Consider the following 19,563-nt stretch of genomic DNA (forward strand, 5'->3'; position numbering starts at 1 on the left):
CCGTGACCTTGCTCACTCCTTTACTTAAGGTTTTCAGTTATGATTATAAACCCAAGACTGGTTTTGTCATTTTGTATTTGACCAAAATATTCTGGTTTAGATACAGATATTTACAAGGAAGGAGAATATGTACAAGGCCCAGAGTCAGAAACCCCAGGGCAAATAATAAGTGCACACACAGTGCTCTGTGATAGTGTCCCATATGGCTAGTGAATTAATAAAGATTATGGCCATTGATTCTTGGGGTCTGACAGGAGAGGGAGAGAAAGGTATTTGAGGTCACAGCAGTCCAGATGGTCCTTTTCGCTCTCCCAAGAGCCAGTATGTTCGCATCTTTCCCTTTCCCTGTGATGACAGAAAATCAAAGCACCCCCCCAACCCCACCCACATCAGTATCTTGTTCTATTAGCTCCAATCCCCTTTTTCCCTCTCCCTAATTTCCAGGTACCCCTTTATCTTCTTTCTCCTCACACCATTACCAACCCCTTCCTTCATTCCCCTCCTCCTATTACCACCCAGCCCCCAATCACCTTCATCTCCACATCTCCTCTAAGTTCCAGCTGAAAGCAGCCAAACTCATCCAGGGCATCTTTGGTTGTGGATGAGACATGTATTTTCAAGGCTAAGAAGTCAAGAACAGTCAGAGGAAGACTGACCAGGGTTAGGGATGGGAAATAAGGGGAAGAAATGAAACTGTGGATCCCTCCCCTGTATCTTCCCATCCACTTGACACAAAATGGGAGGGGAGGGGAAGAGAAGTCTTTCCCCCAATGAAGAGCCTTGTAGGAATTTCATAACAAGTGCAAAGAGGACCCCTGGGGATAAATCTCACCTTGACCATTAGATTCCATACGTGAGGCAGTATTCACCGTGTCCCCAAACAGGCAATATCGGGGCATTTTTAAGCCAACAACTCCAGCACAGACTGGCCCTATAGGGAAGGGCAAATTGGAGAGCTCCTCTAGCCATGTGAGGGTAGGGCTCAGAAGTCGGAGCTAGTCTTACCAGTGTGCACACCGATTCGCAGTCGGAGCTGATCATGAGGCCGATGCCGAATTCGGAAGGAAGCCACAGCGTCCAACAACGCCAGGGCCATACGAGCAATCTCGGGGGCATGGCGCTGACCATTACGCCCAGGCAGGCCAGAGACCACCATGTAGGCATCACCGATAGTTTCTACCTATCAGGGAAAATAGCAAGGTCAGGGGAGGAAGCAAACTCTCTATCATTTCCATTTTTGTGATGGCCTAATATGGAAGGTGGTGGGACAGAGGGGGGAGAGAGAGAGGAGGCGATGAGAAAGGGAAATGCCTAAGGACCAAGTACAGTTTTACTCATCTGGTCCTACTATCTGAGACCCAGAGTGAGGAACTGAAAAAGTTCATCTCACATACTAGAAATTAACTGCCTTCCCTTTGACATATATCAATATAAACATGTCCCGTCTGCAGCTGGGAACTGTGAATGTAATGGAGCAAACTAACAAATTAGAGAAAAGCAGAATCCTAGAAGTGATTGTGGACAAGCACAATTATGGCAGACAACAGAGAGGAGGCAGAATAACCCAGGGGTACCACAGCCAGAGGCTCTTAGGCTACATACAGTAAGGATCTTATAGAATAAGGATTCAATTTCTGCCAACAGAGGGATTTAAATGAAGAGTTTATTTTAAAATACTTATTCCCCAAATTCCTTTACCAATTCAAGACCTATAATTGTGGGGATTTGTTTCCAAAGAAAGCGTCAAATTAGGAGCCTGGGAATACATCTATGTAGTGTCCCCAGACCCACATTTTGTCACAGGGGCTCATGTTCAGAAGCCTCGGGTAATCAGGTTTCAGCATTTCAGGAAACCAGATTCAGGTTTGGGGGGAGGGGTGCTAACCCTGGTTCCCACCTTGTACACATCAAAGTTGTCAATGATAGCATCAAAGCAGGTGTATAGGTCATTCAGGAGCGTCACCACCTGACATGGGATAGGGAGATTCTGAGATTCAAGTTCCCAACTTCTACAAAGGTTATGACTTTCCCCAAGATATTCCAATATCTCCCAAAGAGAGAGAATCCTGACATCAATGGAAATATCCTACTCCCAAATTCCCCTAAAACCAAGTATTCCAAGTCCCCCCCAAGAGACCCCAATCCTCTCCAAGGCCCCTCTATCCTCTGGCTTACAAAAATCTCTCACCTGCATAGGGGTGCTCTCTGCTGAAAGGGCTGTGAAGCCCACGATGTCACTGAAGTAAATGGTGACATTGTCAAAGGCCTCAGCCTGTACAGTCTCCCCTCGTTTCAGCTGCTCAGCCACTGAGCTGGGAAGGGTGCAAGGATGAATGTGTGGCAGGAGAAAGCCCTGGAAGCAGGGCCTGAGAGGGTGCCTAGGACACTCAAAGAGCTCACTCTCTTTTCCAACAGGAGGAGCACAGCTCTAACTGGGGGGGTGAGGAAGGAGCAAGCAGGCAGGGGAGGGTGACTTGGAGGTAGAAGGCTTCCTTGGGAAGGGGGGCCTGCGATAGGTTTGTGGATAAGGAGAAAGTACCACTGGGAGTTGGAGGGGAGAGAAAGGGATTCTCAAGGAGCTCACTGTGGCAGAATCTGGTAGAGGAGGGCCTCAGCCTTGCGCTTCTCCTCCAGATAGGCCTGTGTCCGCTCCTCTACCAACTTCTCCAGATTATTTGCGTACTGCTCCATTCGAAGCAAGAGGTTATCTAGGATGCTGGTACCGCCTTCCCTATGGGAGAGAAGGGCATTTTATTCAGAGAACCTCCCCCAAAAAAACACATAAATACACCCCGTACTTCTCTTTGAGCCTCCACTTAAGTCCCTCTGCCTGCCCCCCAAGGCACCCAAGACTCAGCTTCACTCTACGGGAAACCCTCCATGCCTCTGATGCCCTCTCACTTGTTGAAACGTCGAATGAAGCCCTTGATCTGTCCAAAGTCTGGTCGTTCAGCTGGATCCTGAGCCCAGCATCTTTCCATCAGCAAAGCTAGCTCCTCACTGAGCTGTGCTCGGTCAATACTCGGCCGAAAGTACGGCCTCTGACCATTGCGGACCTTTTGGATAATCTCTAAGGGTGGAGAAAGCAAAAGGAGGTGAAGAAGGGGAACCTGGAATATTACAGTGCTCATCACTGGACCCTGGGTCCATCACCTTCCACTCAAAGAGGTAGGGAGTTGGGACAGCGAGGAGGCCCTGGGGACAGAGCCCTTGGCCATGGGATCAGGTAGACCTGAGATCAAACCTGGCCTCCAGACAGTTGTGCTGATTCTGGACAAGTCTCTAAAGCCTGACTGCTTTCCAAAAAAGGAGAGGGGCGGGCAAGGAGGAGAAGAGTCACCTTTGGGACTGAGGTCCAGGCCCTCTACATAGAAGGGGCCACTTCGAAGTGCAATCTCCTGCAGAATGATCCCAAAGCTGTAAACATCAGCCTTCTGGATACCTACAGTCAGTAGGCGGCTCCCATTTAATAGCTCTGGTGCTGTCCACAACTTCTCTGTAAAGTGTAAATGGGCTGATCTAAGCTATGAAATGGGACAGCACCCAGGTCTTCCCAAAGACTCAACCCCATAACATTTCAACTTACAAATGCCCCAGGAGGAGAAAAATTCCACATCCCGCCCCCTCTTGGAACAACCCATTATTTTCATCCCACCATAATCCAAAAGGAGACAATCAGAAGTAGTAAGGAGGAGGAAAAAAACGTGACTTTAGGATGGCGGGGCTCACTGGCATAGAGAGCGTGACTGTCATCTGGCTCAGCAGCTGACCGAAAGCTGGCCAGGCCATAGTCAGTGATCTTTAGCACAAACCGGCTGTCCACCACACAATTGGAGGATTTGAGGCTCCCATGAGAAGCAATGATGCTGTTGTGGAGAAAGGCCATGCCCTGCAGGATACAAACCAAGTCACTGGGACCAAGAAAGTTAATGGAGAGGTCTGTGACAAAATGTCACTCCCCGCTTTCCTAGTAGAATTAACTATTAGTTTCAATGTATGTTTTAAGGATCTTATACTATAAAAATTAAATGAGCTGATTTTGAAAAACCACCCCTCTGAAGAAACCCAAGAAAAACATATAAGTGGGAGAGTTAACTATGCTAAAAGTTCTAATCAGTAATTAGCAGATCAGCTGACAGGTCAAGGGGAGCCTGTGATTTGTAGATTAGAAATTAGTCTTCTTTCTAGTGATGGAGAACAGAAGTCAAGTGGGAAAACTCCAGATAAACTACATGAAAGTTAACGGCTCAATACAATATAAACTATGACTGTTGTTTGTCCTTTATTTCAAAAGAGGAGTCATGAAGTGATATTTTGACTTGAGCGTGAATTGAATGTAAGCATGGCACTTGCACAAAATCATTGTCTCACTATCTCTTCAAAGTAGCAAGCTAAAAGTGAGAAGGACCAAGGTCCTCCAATGGTGTCTTCAATGTCTGACTAAGCTCTAAGTGCTCCATAGTGCTATTTTAGCTACCCAGAAAGCACTTGCAACAAACTGTTCTCATCTGCCCATTCTGCCAGGAGAAGTTTTCACATATTTGGAGTAGACACCCCAATTCTCAGATGGGTTTGGGGTTATCCTCAACCTCACCCAGGCTGTCTGCCTAGATCTACCATAGTGTGACCACTGTATAGGTTATGGTTTCTTGGAGCCACATGTCAAAGTTAGGTGACGGTGAACACCAAAGATGGATCAGAAGCCCTGAAAAGGGCTTGGCAAGTTTCCTAGACACCCAACTATATGACTATTAGGCAGGCAGTATCTGGATGCCAGATAAAAGAGATGATGCAATTAGGAACTTGTACCAGCTATAAATACTGGCTCATGAGCATGCTAATAATAATAATAATCCACATTTTTGCAACTTTTTATGGTTAAAAAGCATTTTCCTCACAATAATTCTGTGAGGTAGGCAGTACAGCACAATGATCCCCATTTTACAAATGAGGAAATGAAAGGCTAAGTTAACAACTATCCAGGCCGGAATTTGAACCCAAATCTAAATTTAAATTTTAATGCTTTTCCCATGGCCTGCCCAGCCTGTCTGGTAATGATAGAAAATTCAGATGTAAAAGGGAAAATGCTGGATCTACACTCAAGCCAAACCATGGAAAGAAGAGCTCCTGAAACCAGGAGCTACAAAATCTTCCAGCAAAAAGTAAAGAAAGGAAGTAACCACAAGTTATGGCAGCCTCAATTCACAGAAAAGGCCCAAGTAGCTAGAATTAAAGAGAACTGGAGCCTCATCTAGATAAGTTAGGACAGCAAGAGAGATGAACTGAAAATCCACCAAAAATCTCCAGAAGTCAAGCCAGCCACACCACCACAATTTTAGAGTACATCTAGACATTCAGAACTCTCTGCTCCATAAACTCTCCCTTTTGTGTTTCTTTTTCCCTAAAAGGTGTAAAAAGCTTCAGGATTCTGCTTGTGAAATAACAGAAGATGTTACAAAGATGGTCAAAAAGAAGGGTCAAGTGTCCCTCAGATAAGGGTAGCAGTACTAGTAGTGGCAGCTCACTTGCCATTTTCAGAACCAGAGAAGGTGGGGAAGTAGATCCAACCCAAGCAAGCATTAAACTGTTCCAGTCAGTAGTGAGCAATGCCTAATCCTCCCCTAAGGCCACTATGCCAATTCCTTCTCAGGTTCTCGCTGGTAAAGGGGAACAAGGAAGGCTGTGATGGCAAGGGCAAATCAAAGTAACCTCCCTGGGATTGCTATTGTGTCATCCTTCTATTCATTCTCTTTTACTTCCAAAGATTTTCCCTCCCCTAGTCCCCCCATATCCAATTCCCAAGAAAAAAGGAACCAGAGAGTAACTTAATTTATCCCTAAAGCAAAGGGAATACTCACTTTCACAAGGTCATTAATAAGTGAATAACGAAACATCCAATCCAAGTTGATGCTATCATTCTCTAGAATGTCCTAGCAGTGACAAAGACAAAGGATATACCTGTCCCAATTCTGACACAATATCACCAAATTCATTGCTTGCACAATCCCAACCTCCCTACTTAACACTCTCACCTGCAGGCTCCCTCGGGGACAATACTCTGTGACAATGCAGATATTGGGAGGGTCTATGCAGGCTCCAATGAATCGGGTCAAGTGGTTGAACTGAACATCCCTCATCTGGAGGGATTGGGAAAAAAATAAGAGGTCAGAGGTATCCAAAGTTACCTGAATTGCTAAAATCTACCCCAACCCTTCTTCCAATTTTAAATCTTCCTTAAATCCTTAATCCCTTCCCCTATTTGCTTCTTTCCCATATTCAATTTTCCTCACACTATCCCCTTTGTCTAGTGTCCCATACCAGGACCTACATGTTTGAGCTCAAACAGGACCTGCCGTGTTAGCTCTATGCGTTTCTTATTCACGTGTTTGATGGCAACAACATTTCCCTGGAGGAGTAGAATAGAGAGAAAGGATTAAGGTCCAAGCAAGAAGAAGGAATTTGTGGGGCTTAGGGGTGCTGGAGGAGGGACAGGGTCAGGAGCCCAGCTGATTACACTGCTGAGCAGGAGGAGGGGATGAAAAATAGGGTGACTAGAGGATAAGGGAACATAGGGAATAGGACAAGGGCTGAGAGCAGAAGTTTGTTCACCTTGAAGTGACCGGTGTTGGCAAAGATCTGGTATTTCCCATGGGCTGTCATGAGCGAGCCGTAACTGGATCCCCGCTGGGGTCAAGGGCGACATGGGGGGAAGGAGGGAAGGGAAGGTTGGACAGTAGCTGCAGTACATGGAGCTATCATTACAGGCCAGGGAGTCGAGGCTGGTAGAAAGAGCTCAGAGCCAGGGAGGAACCAGGAAAAGTAAAGTAATGGGGGTGGGGGAGGAGGAATATTTATTAGAGGGGAGCCTGAGAGAAAGTTATCAAATGAGGGTGAGGAACTGGGGAATGGAACTGGAGCTCTCCTTGGGGGAAGAGAAAGGAAGGTAACCAGGAAATATGTCAAGGGAGGAGAATGTAATTGAGGACAGATGAAATTTCAGAGTAGGAGGGAGAGGAAGCCCCAAACCTGCAGCAGTCTCACCAAGGACAGTGTGAGCCTGCTGCCAGCGCCCTTGTGATAACGCTCTGAATTGCCAAACTGCAGTTCCTCCCATCTAATTCGCCACAGCATGCTGGCCAGCTCCTTCTCCAGCATTAGCTTCCTAAAAGGACAGCACACTTCAAGCAGCCCAGCCCAGGTCCACATCATAGATCAGCACTGGGACAAGGGAACAAGGGAGAGACCCTGACCTGGGTAGATCAAAGATTTTAATAATGCAATCACCATATCATATATATATATATATATATATATATATATAAAAGCATGTGTTCTACATGAGTTAATTCTACACAAACTGTTCTTCAAACCTAGAGACTGGAATTCAGTCCAAAAATTAGGCAAGAGCCTAATCCTAAGAGAATTTAAACACATGATTGATTCTTGGGTTAGTAGGTAGGCCACCATATTCAAGATATGCCCCACTAAGGATACCACTTTCAAACACAGGCCAATTATGGAAAAGATAAGGTAGAGAGGAGGCAAGTAAATAAGTGCAATGGATTCGCCTCTGGGATGCTTCCCTGGACTCAGTTTAAGAATTAGGGTTTGCTCCTAAGCCTTTAAAGGAAAATAATGATGGGGTGGGCACGATATAGTGACAGAGGGCATCATAAAATATCAAGAACTCACCGGAAAATGAGGAAGCTGGAAACACCAAACATTATGAAAGTGATCCCTGTACCCAAAGCCACAATGGCCAGAGTTGAAAGAGGGGCTGTATAGGAAGGAGGAGGATGTGGTCACTTGAGAAGAAGGTATGCAAGGAGATGCCTTAAGAAAGGGCAAGGGTAGTTCAAAGGGAGGTGTGAAGCTAGGAAAGAAGGCAGCTGGAAGGAGGCAGTCCCAAAATCAAAGATTTGGCAGTTACTTGGGGAAGAGAGGGCCATTTGGGAAAGAAGGGAGGAGGCTGTGCCCCCAGCCCCTGCACACACCCACTTTTATCACAGGACGGGTCATCCAAGTCGAAGGCACAAGGGGGATTATCAGAAGGAGGGGCCCCCTTCACCCAGGGGATAGGCTGTCCAGTCCACCAGATCTGCTTCTCAGCTCCAGAGTAATGGGCTGCAGGCTACATGGAAGAGAGCAAGGATCACAGACAGCAACTTCCCATCTTCTTTAATATACAAAACAATTCCTTTCCTTGTAAACTCCCCAAAACAGCCACCACCCCATCACAAGTTATAACATGCAAAAGAAAAAAAAATTCTACCATTTGTCACTCCAGTGCTGCCTTCTGGTCAGGTTCAAGGACACTAGACCAAACATACACAGCAAAAAAAGGACAGAGACTGAACATCCCCCCCATCCCCTCACCTGGAAGTCCCCAGAGTCCAAGTCCCCCATGGCCCAAAGGACAAAGTCTGTTTCACGGTCATTGTTCTTGTCCATTACAACCAGCCCTGTCACACCTGAGATGGGACAGAAAGATGCACTGATGCTCAGGATAGTCTTTTTGTTGGTTCTCCTGCTCTCATCTTACTTCTTTAACGACACACTCCTTCCTCTCTCAATTCTCTTCTTTTTTGACACCCCCAAGCTTTTACTTCCCATCAACTCCTCTTACTCTAGCAGCCCCTGCTTTCTGATACTTGGTACCCACTCTCTCCCACAGTCATTACAAGGAACTTGCACTACTGGATAGAGAGACAATCTCAAAATCAGGAAATCCTGAGTTCAAGTCCGACCTCTGAACACATGCTTGCTGAGTGACTGAACAAATCACTTAACCTCTCTCCCCCAGACAGCTCTTTTTAAGAGCCTATCTAGATCTACATTGTCAGGAATTTCCTTACTGGGAGTACCCTAAAACAATGAAATCACAAATCCAATTTTTAAAAAGCATCAGAAACTTAGGGGAAGAAGGGAATACTTAGTGTCCACTATATTCCAGGGACTCTGCTAAGTGCCTTACAAATAGTTCCCTTGACTTACTATTGAAAAGGATCTTAGAGGCCATCTAGTCCAACCCTTTCATTTCAGAGACACAGAAACTGAACTCTAGAGAAGTGAAGTGGTTTGCCCAAAGTCATACAGGTAGTAAGTGGCCCACATGATTGAACTACAATCTAACTCCATACACTGGGCTAGCTATTTCCATTATATCACTATTTGCTCCAATAATCTAAATTGCCCTTCTAAGGAAAAAAGCACTTTATAAACTTTATAGTACTACATAAATGTGAGTTATTTATGATTACCTTGATATCTGCGCCCTTGCATCTTCTTCACTATTCGAAGTCCATCATCCCGGGTACCCCCCTCTTGCAATGTCTCATTCAAGACCTCAGCATAGAGCAGGATCCCATCGTAGAAGCAGCCAGCAATGAGGTTCATCTGGGAATGGCAAACTCAGCCCTACTCTCCCCTATACTTTCAAAGACCACCCCCTTTTCTTTCCTCCCCTCCCCAATCTCCCCCCACTTCCTTTCATCCTTTGTCTCTTTGATCAGTTCCTAGAGGCCCCCAGGAGCCACTTCCAAACTGCAAAGCCTCCCAGTGAAGGGAGAGCAGAATGGTAAGAATTCATGGATCCATGAATAAGATGACTTTGTATTTAGAATTAGATGAATAGAAATGGAAGGTAGGGAGAGTGGGCTGGGTCAGGAAGGGGCTTCTTTGAGGTATACACACCTCAAATAAGGAAAGGGCTTCTTACCAAGGAGGGGGTCAGCTCCACACCAAAGTCAGTCCGGGCCCTTAGCAGCAAACGATGCTGAAATTCCTGATATTCAGGATTTGGAGGCTCTCGATATGTAATAACTACCACAGTCTATAAACAGGAACAAGTGGGCCAAATAGGCAAGGACATCAGGACAGGTATAAAGATAAGAAAATATCCAATCAGATAGTCTTAAGATAAGGCAATGTGTTGCTCAAAAACAAAAACAAAAAACAAAACAAAACCAAAAAAAGGCTAATAAAACTGCAAATTAAGATAACTCTTGAGGTTTTACTTCACATCATGCAAATAAAAAACAAAAAAGTAAATGTTGGGAGGTATAGTAGAAAGACCAGAAATAGCAAGACATTTGTGGGTGGAGCTATTCAATTGGTTCAACTGTTCTCAAAAATTTGTAATATGAATGATGCTGAGTGAAGTGAGCAGAACCAGGATAATATTCTATACAGTACAGGCAACACTGTGTGAAAACCAATTCTGATTGACTTTAACTTCTCAAAAATACAATGATCCAAGACAACACCCAAAGACTTGTGATGAAAAATGTTATCCACATCCAAAGAAAGAACTATGGGATCTGAATGTAGATCAAAGCACATCAAGCAAACTATTTTCACCCTCTTTTTGGTTTTTGCTGTTTCATGGTTTTTCCCTTTTGTTCTATTTCTTCTTTCAAACAAGAGTAATGTGAAAATATATTTAACATGATTGCACGTGTATAACTTGTATCAGATTGCTTGCCATCTTGGAGAGAGGAGGGGGGAGGGAGAGAGAAAAATTTGGAACTCAAAATCTTATAAAAAATAATTATTAAAAACTATCTTTACCAAAAAAAAAAAAACTATCTTTACATGTAATTGGAAAAAATAAAATGCTATTTGAGAAAAAGATGAAGAAGAAAAAGGAGAAGGAGGAGGAAGAGGAAGAGAAATAATCTGTGATTATGTAAAAAAAAAAAAAAAAAAGATTAGAGTGTTAATGCCCATAGGCCCTCTACCAATTCCACTACTGGCATATATACTAAAAATGGTCAAAACTGGAGAGAAAGGTCTGTTACATACTAAAATATTCAGAACAGCACTTTTGTGGTAGCAAAGAAATGGAAACAAAGTGGCTATCCACTGACTAGGGAATGACTGAACGAACTGTGATATGTGAATAAAATGGAATATTATTGTACAACAAGAAATGACAAATAAACAATTCAAAGAAAAAAATGAAACATTTGTATGACCTGACAATAGTCAATAAGGAGAACCAGAACAGATAATGAAAACAAATCTCCTCTCTTCTCTCAAGGAACTTATATAGTCTATCAGGGGAGACAGTAAATACATATACAGGTAGATACTAAAGGGCATTGAAACTTGTAACAAAGATAGTTAAGCAAAAACAATTTATACAATGACCACATCTGACAACGTATACAATGTTCTGCTCTCATACTCTATGCTGTCTCTCAAGACATATGTGTATAGGTTGATTTTGCTTAATTGTTTTTTTTTTTGTTTCAAGAGGGTCCAATTCCTTTTAGTGTCTTATCTGTTTATGTTCATGTTGTTCTTCCCCACCCCAACAGAATTTACACTTCATGAGGGACTGTTCAATTTGTTTCTGTCTCTGGCATAGTACCTACATGATGCTTAATAGATATTTGTTGATTAAAAGATTGACAGATAGGGAAGAAAAAAGGGGTTATATCCAGAAATAACTAATATTAAAAACAAAAGGTATTACTGAATTTTTTTTTTCAAAAAAGAAGATCCATATGTGAATGTAGTAGGAACTAGGAGGAAATCCTGCTAGGTAATAATGGTAAGAGGGAAGGAAAGGGATTTAATGGTAAAGGATGAAATAACATGAGGTGTTGAGAGTAAGAACACTCCCATAGGTGTCCAGATAAGAGATCCATCCATAAAGCTCTCTACCCAGGCCTATCCCAAAACATTTTTTGTGAGACATACCTATTACCTTCTGCATTCTGGCTTGTTTGCTCACATCCTAAAGCCAGATCTAGACCTGGAAGGAATTACTATACACAGAAAATCTTGCCTTATGGGTACTAGTTTAGTGTTAAGCTCTATTGTTAACTAGAGCTCTGTACCTATTACTTAGATACACTGTCTAGATCCTGACCTCTTATTACCCAAAGTTAGGCTTATTACCCAGAGTCATAGCTGATCTGTTTATTTCTTAGTCTACAGGCCATGGCTACCTGATCTATTGATGTCAATGGATTTTTGACCCTTTGCCTACTTTAGTCCCATAGTACTTGCCTGCTTCTCCCCGATTTGGCTAATCTTCCTAAGTTTGACTTCTAGCCCATCTATCTCATTTCTATGATCTGCTTGCTCTGATCCATTCTAAGAAAATTCCCAATCCTGGCCATCCTCTTCCCGTCTTTTCCTTTCTTCATCCTAGGCCCGCTTGGTTCAGTTGCTACCCAAGTGAATGTATAATAATCAGCCACATATGTACACAGTCAAACTGGATTCCACAGTTTTGGTCATATGAAACTTTACAATCCAAAGGAAAATGGTTACCATTTCAGCCCTTAGAAATAACCAATTCCAAAATCATGACTAAATAGCTGTGATCTGAACAGTCACATCAACTGTAGACTCACATAAAACCATGGGAGCATTTCTCATGTTGCTCAAAGTTCTCCTTATCTCCCTCCCATATCTTGCCAGTCCAGGATGAGAAAGAACAAAAACTCAGAGATGGCACCCTTGAAGTACTAATAAACATTGTCATTTTACCCCTATCCTTTATCTTCTATCAGATTCAATTAGTTACTCAGTTGTTAGCTAGTTTCCAACAATATACTGTGCCTAGATCCCTCTTCTTTCAGATCACTAACCAAAGTCAGAAAAGACAGTCCCATAAGGACAGAGGAAAGAAGGAAAGAAATAACTTCAAAGATATGGCTGAAAAATCAATTCAGGACTTATACTCAGCAGGAGAAGGAACATGTTTCCATATAGGGAGTAGAGAAGATAAAGTGATATCATCCCTGTAGGGACAAATATTATGGAGTATTTGAAGTTTATGTATGTTGAGGAGAAGGAATAGGGCTGGAAGAACAGTTCTCCAATATTAACTGTGGGACACAGAATTTAAAACTTTTTGAAAATGGATTCTATATATGTGGTTTATGAGAGACAAACTCACATTCAGACTTATTAACAGCAACTATTGAATTACTTGTTCTAACAATATATCACCATTTACTTTGTCCTAACTCAATGGCTGGGTAAAAATATACTTTTTTTAAAAATCACTTTCAATTGAGATACTAATACATTTTTGGTGGAGTGGTAAACTGATCCAACCATTCTGGAAAGCAATTTTGAATTATGCCCAAAGGGCTATCAAAATGTACATAATCTTTGATTCAGCAGTGTCTCTAATGGGTCTGTATTCCAAAGAAATCATAAAAAAAGGAAAAGAACAAACATGTATAAAAGTGTTTGTAGCAGCCCTTTTAGTAGTGGCAAGAAACTGGAAACTGAGTGGATGCCCATTAATTGGGGATTGGCTGAATAAATTGTGGTATATGAATGCAATGAAATATTATTTGTTCTATAAGAAATGATCAGCAGGATAATTTCAGAAAGGCCTGGAAAAAACTTACATGAAATGATGTTAAGTGAAGTAAGTAGAACTAAGAGAACATTGTACACAGCAACAAGAAGATTATGTGATGATCAACTGTGATGAACTTGGCTCTTTTCAACAATGAGATGATTCAGGCCAGTTCCAAAAGACTTGTGATGGAGAGAGTCATCTGCATCCAGAAAGAGGACTGTGGGAACTAAATGTGGATCACGACATAATATTTTCACCTTTTGTTGTTGTTTTTGTTTGCTTTTTTTTTTTCATTTTTTCCCCTTTTGATCTGATTTTTTTGTGCAGCATGATAAATGTGGAAATATGTAAGTGAAAGTAGGTCTTGGCTTCCAGTCTAGAACTCCATTCACAATGCCACCTAGCTATTACAGATAATCTAAAAAGTGTCTGGACAGAGATTTGTTTTATATGCATTTTGCCATTCTCTGAAAAGCATACATCTATACTTTGGTAGTCTAAATCTGGCTCCTAAGTTTTCCTCTTTTCTTCTCATTTCTATTCCTTCCAATTCTATGTTCTCTCATGTCCTATTTCCTGGCTTGATTTCTTCTTTCTCATGCCCAATTATCACCTACATTGCCATCATTCCTACTTCCCCTACTCTCCAGATCTGTGTGTTCCTCCTGTTTCCAAGAGCTTCCTTAGGCCCTCTTAGGAGGAATGGAATAAGCCTAAGTTCTTCCTTATACCTCAGACTCAAGTTATTGCCTCTTTTACAAAAAGGTATCTCTCTCCTTTCCTGCCAGCTTTTGTCTAATTCCTTTAGAATATAAACTCCCAAAGGCAGGAGAGACTTACAAAAGCGTTCATCAACATCACATATAAAAAGAATAAGTGCTTTACAGAGCAACACAGCACATAATGGGCAGAAATGAAATATTTCTAACAGGTAAAAGAGAGAGAAAAAGAGTGAGAGTGAGAGCGAGAGCGAGAGAGCGTGCGCTTAGGCCCTGGCTTGGCCTGGAGGAGAGAAACAAAAGGGCAGGTAACTCTCACTCCAGGTTTACAATTCTAGTTCCCACTGCACCCCCCCCCCCTTCTTATTTGAGCTCCAATTATGGAGCCACCTATTAGGCATCTTTATTTTGCTACTTTGCTTTTATCTTAAAATCGGTATTTCTACAACCAAACTTGTCTTCTCTTACAAAACTAGTGCCCCCTAAAAACTTTTCTATTTCTAATGATGGTACTCCAGTTCTCCTCATATTCAAATCCTCAGTGTCACCACTGAGTTTCCATCTCTCCACTATCCAATCAATGACCAAGTCCTGGAGATACATCTTTCAAAGTATTATCTTGAATTCATCCTTTCATTTCCATAATAGCTATCATTATCCTTTACAGCTGAGGTTATAGTCTTTCCTAGCTGGTGTCTCCAACTCCAGATCTATCCCCATTGCCACTGACAGAACAATTTCCTAAAGATACCTCTGATCATATCACTCATCTCAAAATGCTCCAATGGATCTGCACTGACTTCAAATAAAGTCCCGATTTAGCCTAGCATTCAAAGCTTTCCATAATTTGATCTTGTTTCTCTAACCTATTTCCCACTGCTCACCAAAATAAGCCCTCTTTGGTCAAGGTCATCTCTTTATATGCTAAGCTCAGTCTCATCTTTGTATATTTGCTCATGTTGTCCACACATTCCCCAGTTTCCATCCCTGAACCCATTCTATGCTATTCAGATATGACTCACTTTTGAAGCCCAACTTCATCTATGAGGCTTTCTGAGCTCTGCCCAAACAGAATTCTGCTTCATTTCAACTTCAAAAGCACTTATTATCTATACCAAATGTTTTGGTACAAAATCTTAAGACTGCCTTATTATTAGCTAACTGTCCTTCCTATATGTACTGTTTTCCCAACTAGGATATAAGATCTCTAAGGGCATGGAAAATGTCTTTTCTCTCCTTTATCTCCTCCACAGAAGCCTAACACTAGACTGGGCACAATGTAGATATTCACTAAAAATTAATTGAAAAAGAAAATCAACAATCTCATCATAAACAATAATAAAAAGCCAAAGGAAAATGACAAAGGAAATAAGTATTTTCATTTTAGAATCCATACTCTAGTTTGGGGAATGCTGTAGGGTGGGAGAAGAGGAGATAAATCTAGCAGAAAACACCTCTCCCTCCTCCTCTTTTCCCATAGCTGATATTCCATCTAGTCCACCTCTAGCTCCCATCCATATGTTACCTGAAAGGCCTCCCTGAGGGCCTGGGCCTGTTCCCCTGTGCGATTGTCTTGCCAGGGCCGACCTCGGAGGCGGGTGGGGCTGGCACGGAGACTCTCCCCAAAGACATCCAAATAGAAGAAGACGTAGTCCCCATTGGTTAGGTTTTCTCTCTGGGCCTGAAGCAGGATCTCATGCAGCATCTCCAGGGGGCCACAAATGTATACAACTGAGGGCAGGGATTTTAAAATGGAGTACCCTTAGGAGGGGCAACATTATCTTCAAATTAGCTCTTTCCCCTGGGACTTGAAGGAAGACTTTTTATTTTTGTTTTTTCTATTTTCCCACAGCAGAAAAGTGAGACCCTTGATCCATTTAAGTACCCAGAAAATGCATCCCTTTTCCCAGGAGTGTGCTCCAAGTATCCTGGAGCCATAAGGAACATTTGGCATAAGTCATAGCTTGACCTCCACAGGGAGAGATGTACTCCCTCAAGTTTCTCCTTATCCCCAGTCCCTCTCTCTCACACACCCACTTTTCCCACTTTCTCCTTCACTTCCTCTGTCCCCCATCCTGTTTTTGATTGGAGCAGGACTGTGAAGAAATGGAAAACTGGAAATAAACATGCAATTTAGGGGTCATGAGCTTAGAAACTTTAAATTTAAATCCTAGCTGGCTTTCCCAACTCAACACACTCAACTTTAACCCAATTTAGTGCATCCTAAGCGAAGGCTATTAGTTTTAAAAGGATCTCACAAAAGGCATGAGACATCTGGAAATAGGGGAAGAGTACCCTTTAGGCCATCATATCCATAACAGCAGGATAATTTCATTTCCAACATTCTATGCCTCCCACAATACCCATAAAACTCCTCCCTAAAACTGATCCTTCCTCTCACTACAACACACTATTTCCCCATGCTCCTGTTACTTATATCTTCCCAGTATCCCTTCGTATTCCAGTCACAATACCCAGAAGCTTTCCCTCATGATCACTTGTCTGCCACACAAAGCCCATTTCTATCCATATCCATCGTAAAGCTGCGGCTGTGACTGCCCCATGTCAATCTTCACTCACGAGTTCCTGAAGTCCCCACTTGGCCCCCTTGTGCCCCGTGGCTCCTATCTCCAGCCAGACAACCCCAAGCAGAGGCCCAAGCTACACTCACTGCGCCCATTGGTCCGAATGAAGTGTGTGGCCTGCTCAGGACCACCGGGCTCCCGCGTATACACCTGATGCTGCACACTCAGATTGTTGCCTTGCAGGGCCTCAAAGACCCCTTCGATTGTGAAGTAATGGGGCCGGTCGTCAGTGCGGGCATCCAGGTACAGCAAGGCAGCGCGGGCACTCCAGTTGAAGTGCCCGTGCAGCGTCACCACAAACTCGCCCAGTTTGGGGGCAGAGGGCCCGGTGCGGACCAGCGTTCTGTAGTGCTCGCTCTTGGCCGCGAATCCCGAGGCCACGGCACCTGCAGTCAGCAGGGGCAGCCGCCAGTGAGAGGCGAAGCGTGCCACAGAAGCAGCAGGGTACACACAGCCGGGACCCAGGAGAAGGTCGGGGTCATTGTAGAGCTTCAGGTCCACTGCGTTCAGCGGCGCCAGGTACTCGGAGCAGGCCCCGTCCATCTCGGAGCTGACAAAGTGCAGGTCCACGGGCAAGGCTCTCCCCAGAGCCTCCATGGCCAGGGTCACCGCCGGGCCCACCCGTGGCCAGGCCCAGGCATAACTTAGGTTGTGCTCGGGCAGTACCACGGCCAGTGTGAGATTCCGGGGCTCAGGGGGGCGTGCCCCACCCACCAAGGCTGCCAGCATCAACAGGAGTGGGGGCAGCGCCATGAGGAGAAGGCAGCTGCCCCACCGCCTCACAACTCTGAAGTCCCTTTTGGCCTGGAAGGGAAAGACACAGGCTCCAGCCTGAGCCCTCAAGGCACCGGGAGCCAGCTGGAGAGGCTGGAGCTAGGACAGCCTGGGCGTAGAAAAGGAGGAGTAATAGGAAGCCAGAGAAAAGGACCAGGAAGGAAAGGAAGGATGGAGTTGGGGATGAGAGGACCTGAAGCTAGGCTAAGAGAGAGGGCCTGGGGCTAGAAGAGGGGGAGGGGGCCTCAGGAGGAGGGAGGAGCCAAGGGGGGGCCTGATGCTGAAGAAAAAGAGTCTAAAGCTGAGGGACCCCAGGCACTTAAGACTCCAGGGGGGAACTGGCTCTGGGGCTGGGATGGGGCATGAGTGCAGGGCAGCGGGGCCGGGGCCTGGGCCTGGGGGACTGAAGCTGAGGCAGTGAGAGGTACCGGGAGGCGGCCTGGGGGACTGGGGATCGCACTCACAGCTGAAGGGGACAAGGAGAGAGAGAGGGGGAGTAGAAAGCGACCAGGAGGGGCACGCCGGGGTGTCAGTGGTGGGAGGGTATCGGGCTAGGGAGCGGGAGGGAAGGGGGGAAGGAGAGGCTAAATCTCCCTGGAAAGGCTTCTTCAGAGGCTCCCTCTGGGGCTGACCTAGCGGACCAGGGCGCTGGTCCGGTCGGAGGCTGCGGCCCCACCCGTGTCCCGGCTCCACTCCGTGGCGCTCGGCTTCTCCCGTGTCCCGGCCCGGCTCGCTGTCGCTTCCTCCCGTGCGGGCCCCCGGGCCCCAGTGTGCTCGGCCAGGTCCGCCCGGCCCGGCCCGGGCCCGTCTCTGTTCTTTGCGCCGGTGGCGGCCGAGTGCGACTCCCGGGGCAGGCCGCCCGCCCCCCCCCGGCGCCTCCCTCCCGAGGCCCCTGCCCCCGCCCCCGCCCCGGCAGCCCCTCCTCCTCCCACGGCCGGCCCCACCCTCCCGAAGCGGCGCCTCCTGCCTCCCCCCAGGGCTGCCCTCCGGGAGAGGACCCGCAGAAGGGGTGCCCGGCTCCCTCACCCGAAATGGCCCTGGGTTCCCCCCCAGCGCCCGACCAGCTTTCCCAGAAGGCTACACATTTCTCCCATTCTTTAAAGCATCTCTCTCTCTGGAGAACCCCTTGGCATCTTCACCCCTACACTTTCCCTGAGCCCCTCTCAGAATACTGTCTGTTCCAGTCCCCCAATACATCCATTTCTCCAAGAGGAGACCTAGAACCCCAAAGTTAATCTCCTTTTCATGCCCATTTAACCCTTCATCTCTCTACTTTATTCAGGACACCTTTTTGGAGGGGCTGGCTGGAAACAAGCCTTCCTAGAGAAATGGGCCTTTCTATTTCTCTTCATATGCCTTCCCTTTCACTCCTTTCTGTATCTTGGCTTCCCAACAAACCTCAACGGGATTCTTATCTCCCTACAAGTAATATAAAGGCTTGTGAGCTCCATCTTTCCTCTCTCATCTTTGTAACTTCCAAACCCATGTCAATGTAACCCCTTACGATCTATACTACATCAAGAGAAGGGAGCAGTACAGAGGCAAGGTGGAAGACCCCGGACTCTGGAGTCATATTCCTCTTCTAAGGTTTACTACCTGTTGGCCACAAGTCACTCAGACTCAATGCTCCTCATTTTCTTCATCTGCCAAGTGACCAATTACACTAAATGATCCCTGAGCTCCTTTCCCTATACTATGATACTATATCTGTTCCTTTGTCTTGCTGATTAGTCTTTGCGTTGCCCCATAATGTTCAACAGCAGAGACCCTTAATCGGTCCTTGCTGACTATGAAAATTCATTCCAGCCCGAGGCAAGAAAGATCTTTCTTTTGGCTTAAAATGAACAAAATGAAAGTTAGAACAGAATTTACCCCAAATCCTGCAACAAGTCCTTTGCAGCTAAAATGGACCCTAGAAAACTTCACTTCCAATGTTACGTTCCCTCTTTGAACTATGACTCCTTTCTTTCTCCCCTGTTAGTCTAATTCCATTCTGGGGATACTGTTCTATTCCTGAAGAACAGCCTATCATATCATGAATCATATCATGACTGCTAGGAGGGAATATAAATGAAATCTTGAGGAATTCCTTCTCCAGAGAAAAATGAGATTAAAAACCTCACTTTCTTCTCTTTTAAAGTGAATCCTGGAC

The 19,563-nt window shown here is 44.9% G+C and overlaps 1 protein-coding gene across 2 annotated transcripts; it reads right to left on the reverse strand.

Moving 5' to 3' along the window:
• Positions 1-19: 19 nt before the first annotated feature.
• Positions 20-18,291, reverse strand: NPR2 (natriuretic peptide receptor 2). Of its 2 annotated transcripts, XM_003761755.4 has the most exons (23): positions 18,044-18,291; positions 16,724-17,441; positions 15,578-15,783; positions 9,719-9,832; positions 9,261-9,396; positions 8,377-8,471; positions 7,999-8,131; positions 7,693-7,777; positions 7,042-7,162; positions 6,610-6,684; positions 6,329-6,406; positions 6,033-6,137; positions 5,859-5,930; positions 3,730-3,889; positions 3,341-3,496; positions 2,902-3,070; positions 2,585-2,731; positions 2,189-2,312; positions 1,898-1,966; positions 1,006-1,180; positions 833-931; positions 531-622; positions 20-345 (listed from the first exon to the last, which is right to left on the reverse strand). In XM_003761755.4, the coding sequence occupies exons 2-23, from the start codon at positions 17,388-17,390 to the stop codon at positions 280-282; spliced, it is 3,144 nt and encodes a 1,047-aa protein (XP_003761803.2). In that variant the 5' UTR covers positions 17,391-17,441; positions 18,044-18,291; the 3' UTR covers positions 20-279. The 2 variants fall into 2 exon arrangements, with proteins under 2 accessions (XP_003761803.2, XP_031801206.1); XM_031945346.1 differs by lacking the exon at positions 6,610-6,684 and having other exon boundaries at positions 16,724-18,291.
• Between the last annotated feature and the right edge of the window lie 1,272 nt (positions 18,292-19,563).

The sequence above is a fragment of the Sarcophilus harrisii genome, chromosome 1 (genome assembly GCF_902635505.1).
Source record: "Sarcophilus harrisii chromosome 1, mSarHar1.11, whole genome shotgun sequence".
NCBI classification, from domain to species: Eukaryota; Metazoa; Chordata; class Mammalia; order Dasyuromorphia; family Dasyuridae; genus Sarcophilus; species Sarcophilus harrisii.

Bases quoted from the DNA above. Each gene is read 5' to 3' on its own strand.
- NPR2 (XM_003761755.4), bottom strand. From the start codon at position 17,390: ATGGCGCTGCCCCCACTCCTGTTGATGCTGGCAGCCTTGGTGGGTGGG. The intron at 7,778-7,998 runs GTGGGTGTGTGC...CTTCCTATACAG, and splicing joins TGACCCGTCCTGTGATAAAA to CCCCTCTTTCAACTCTGGCC. The intron at 2,313-2,584 runs GTGAGCTCCTTG...CACCCTTCCCAG, and splicing joins CTCTACCAGATTCTGCCACA to CTCAGTGGCTGAGCAGCTGA.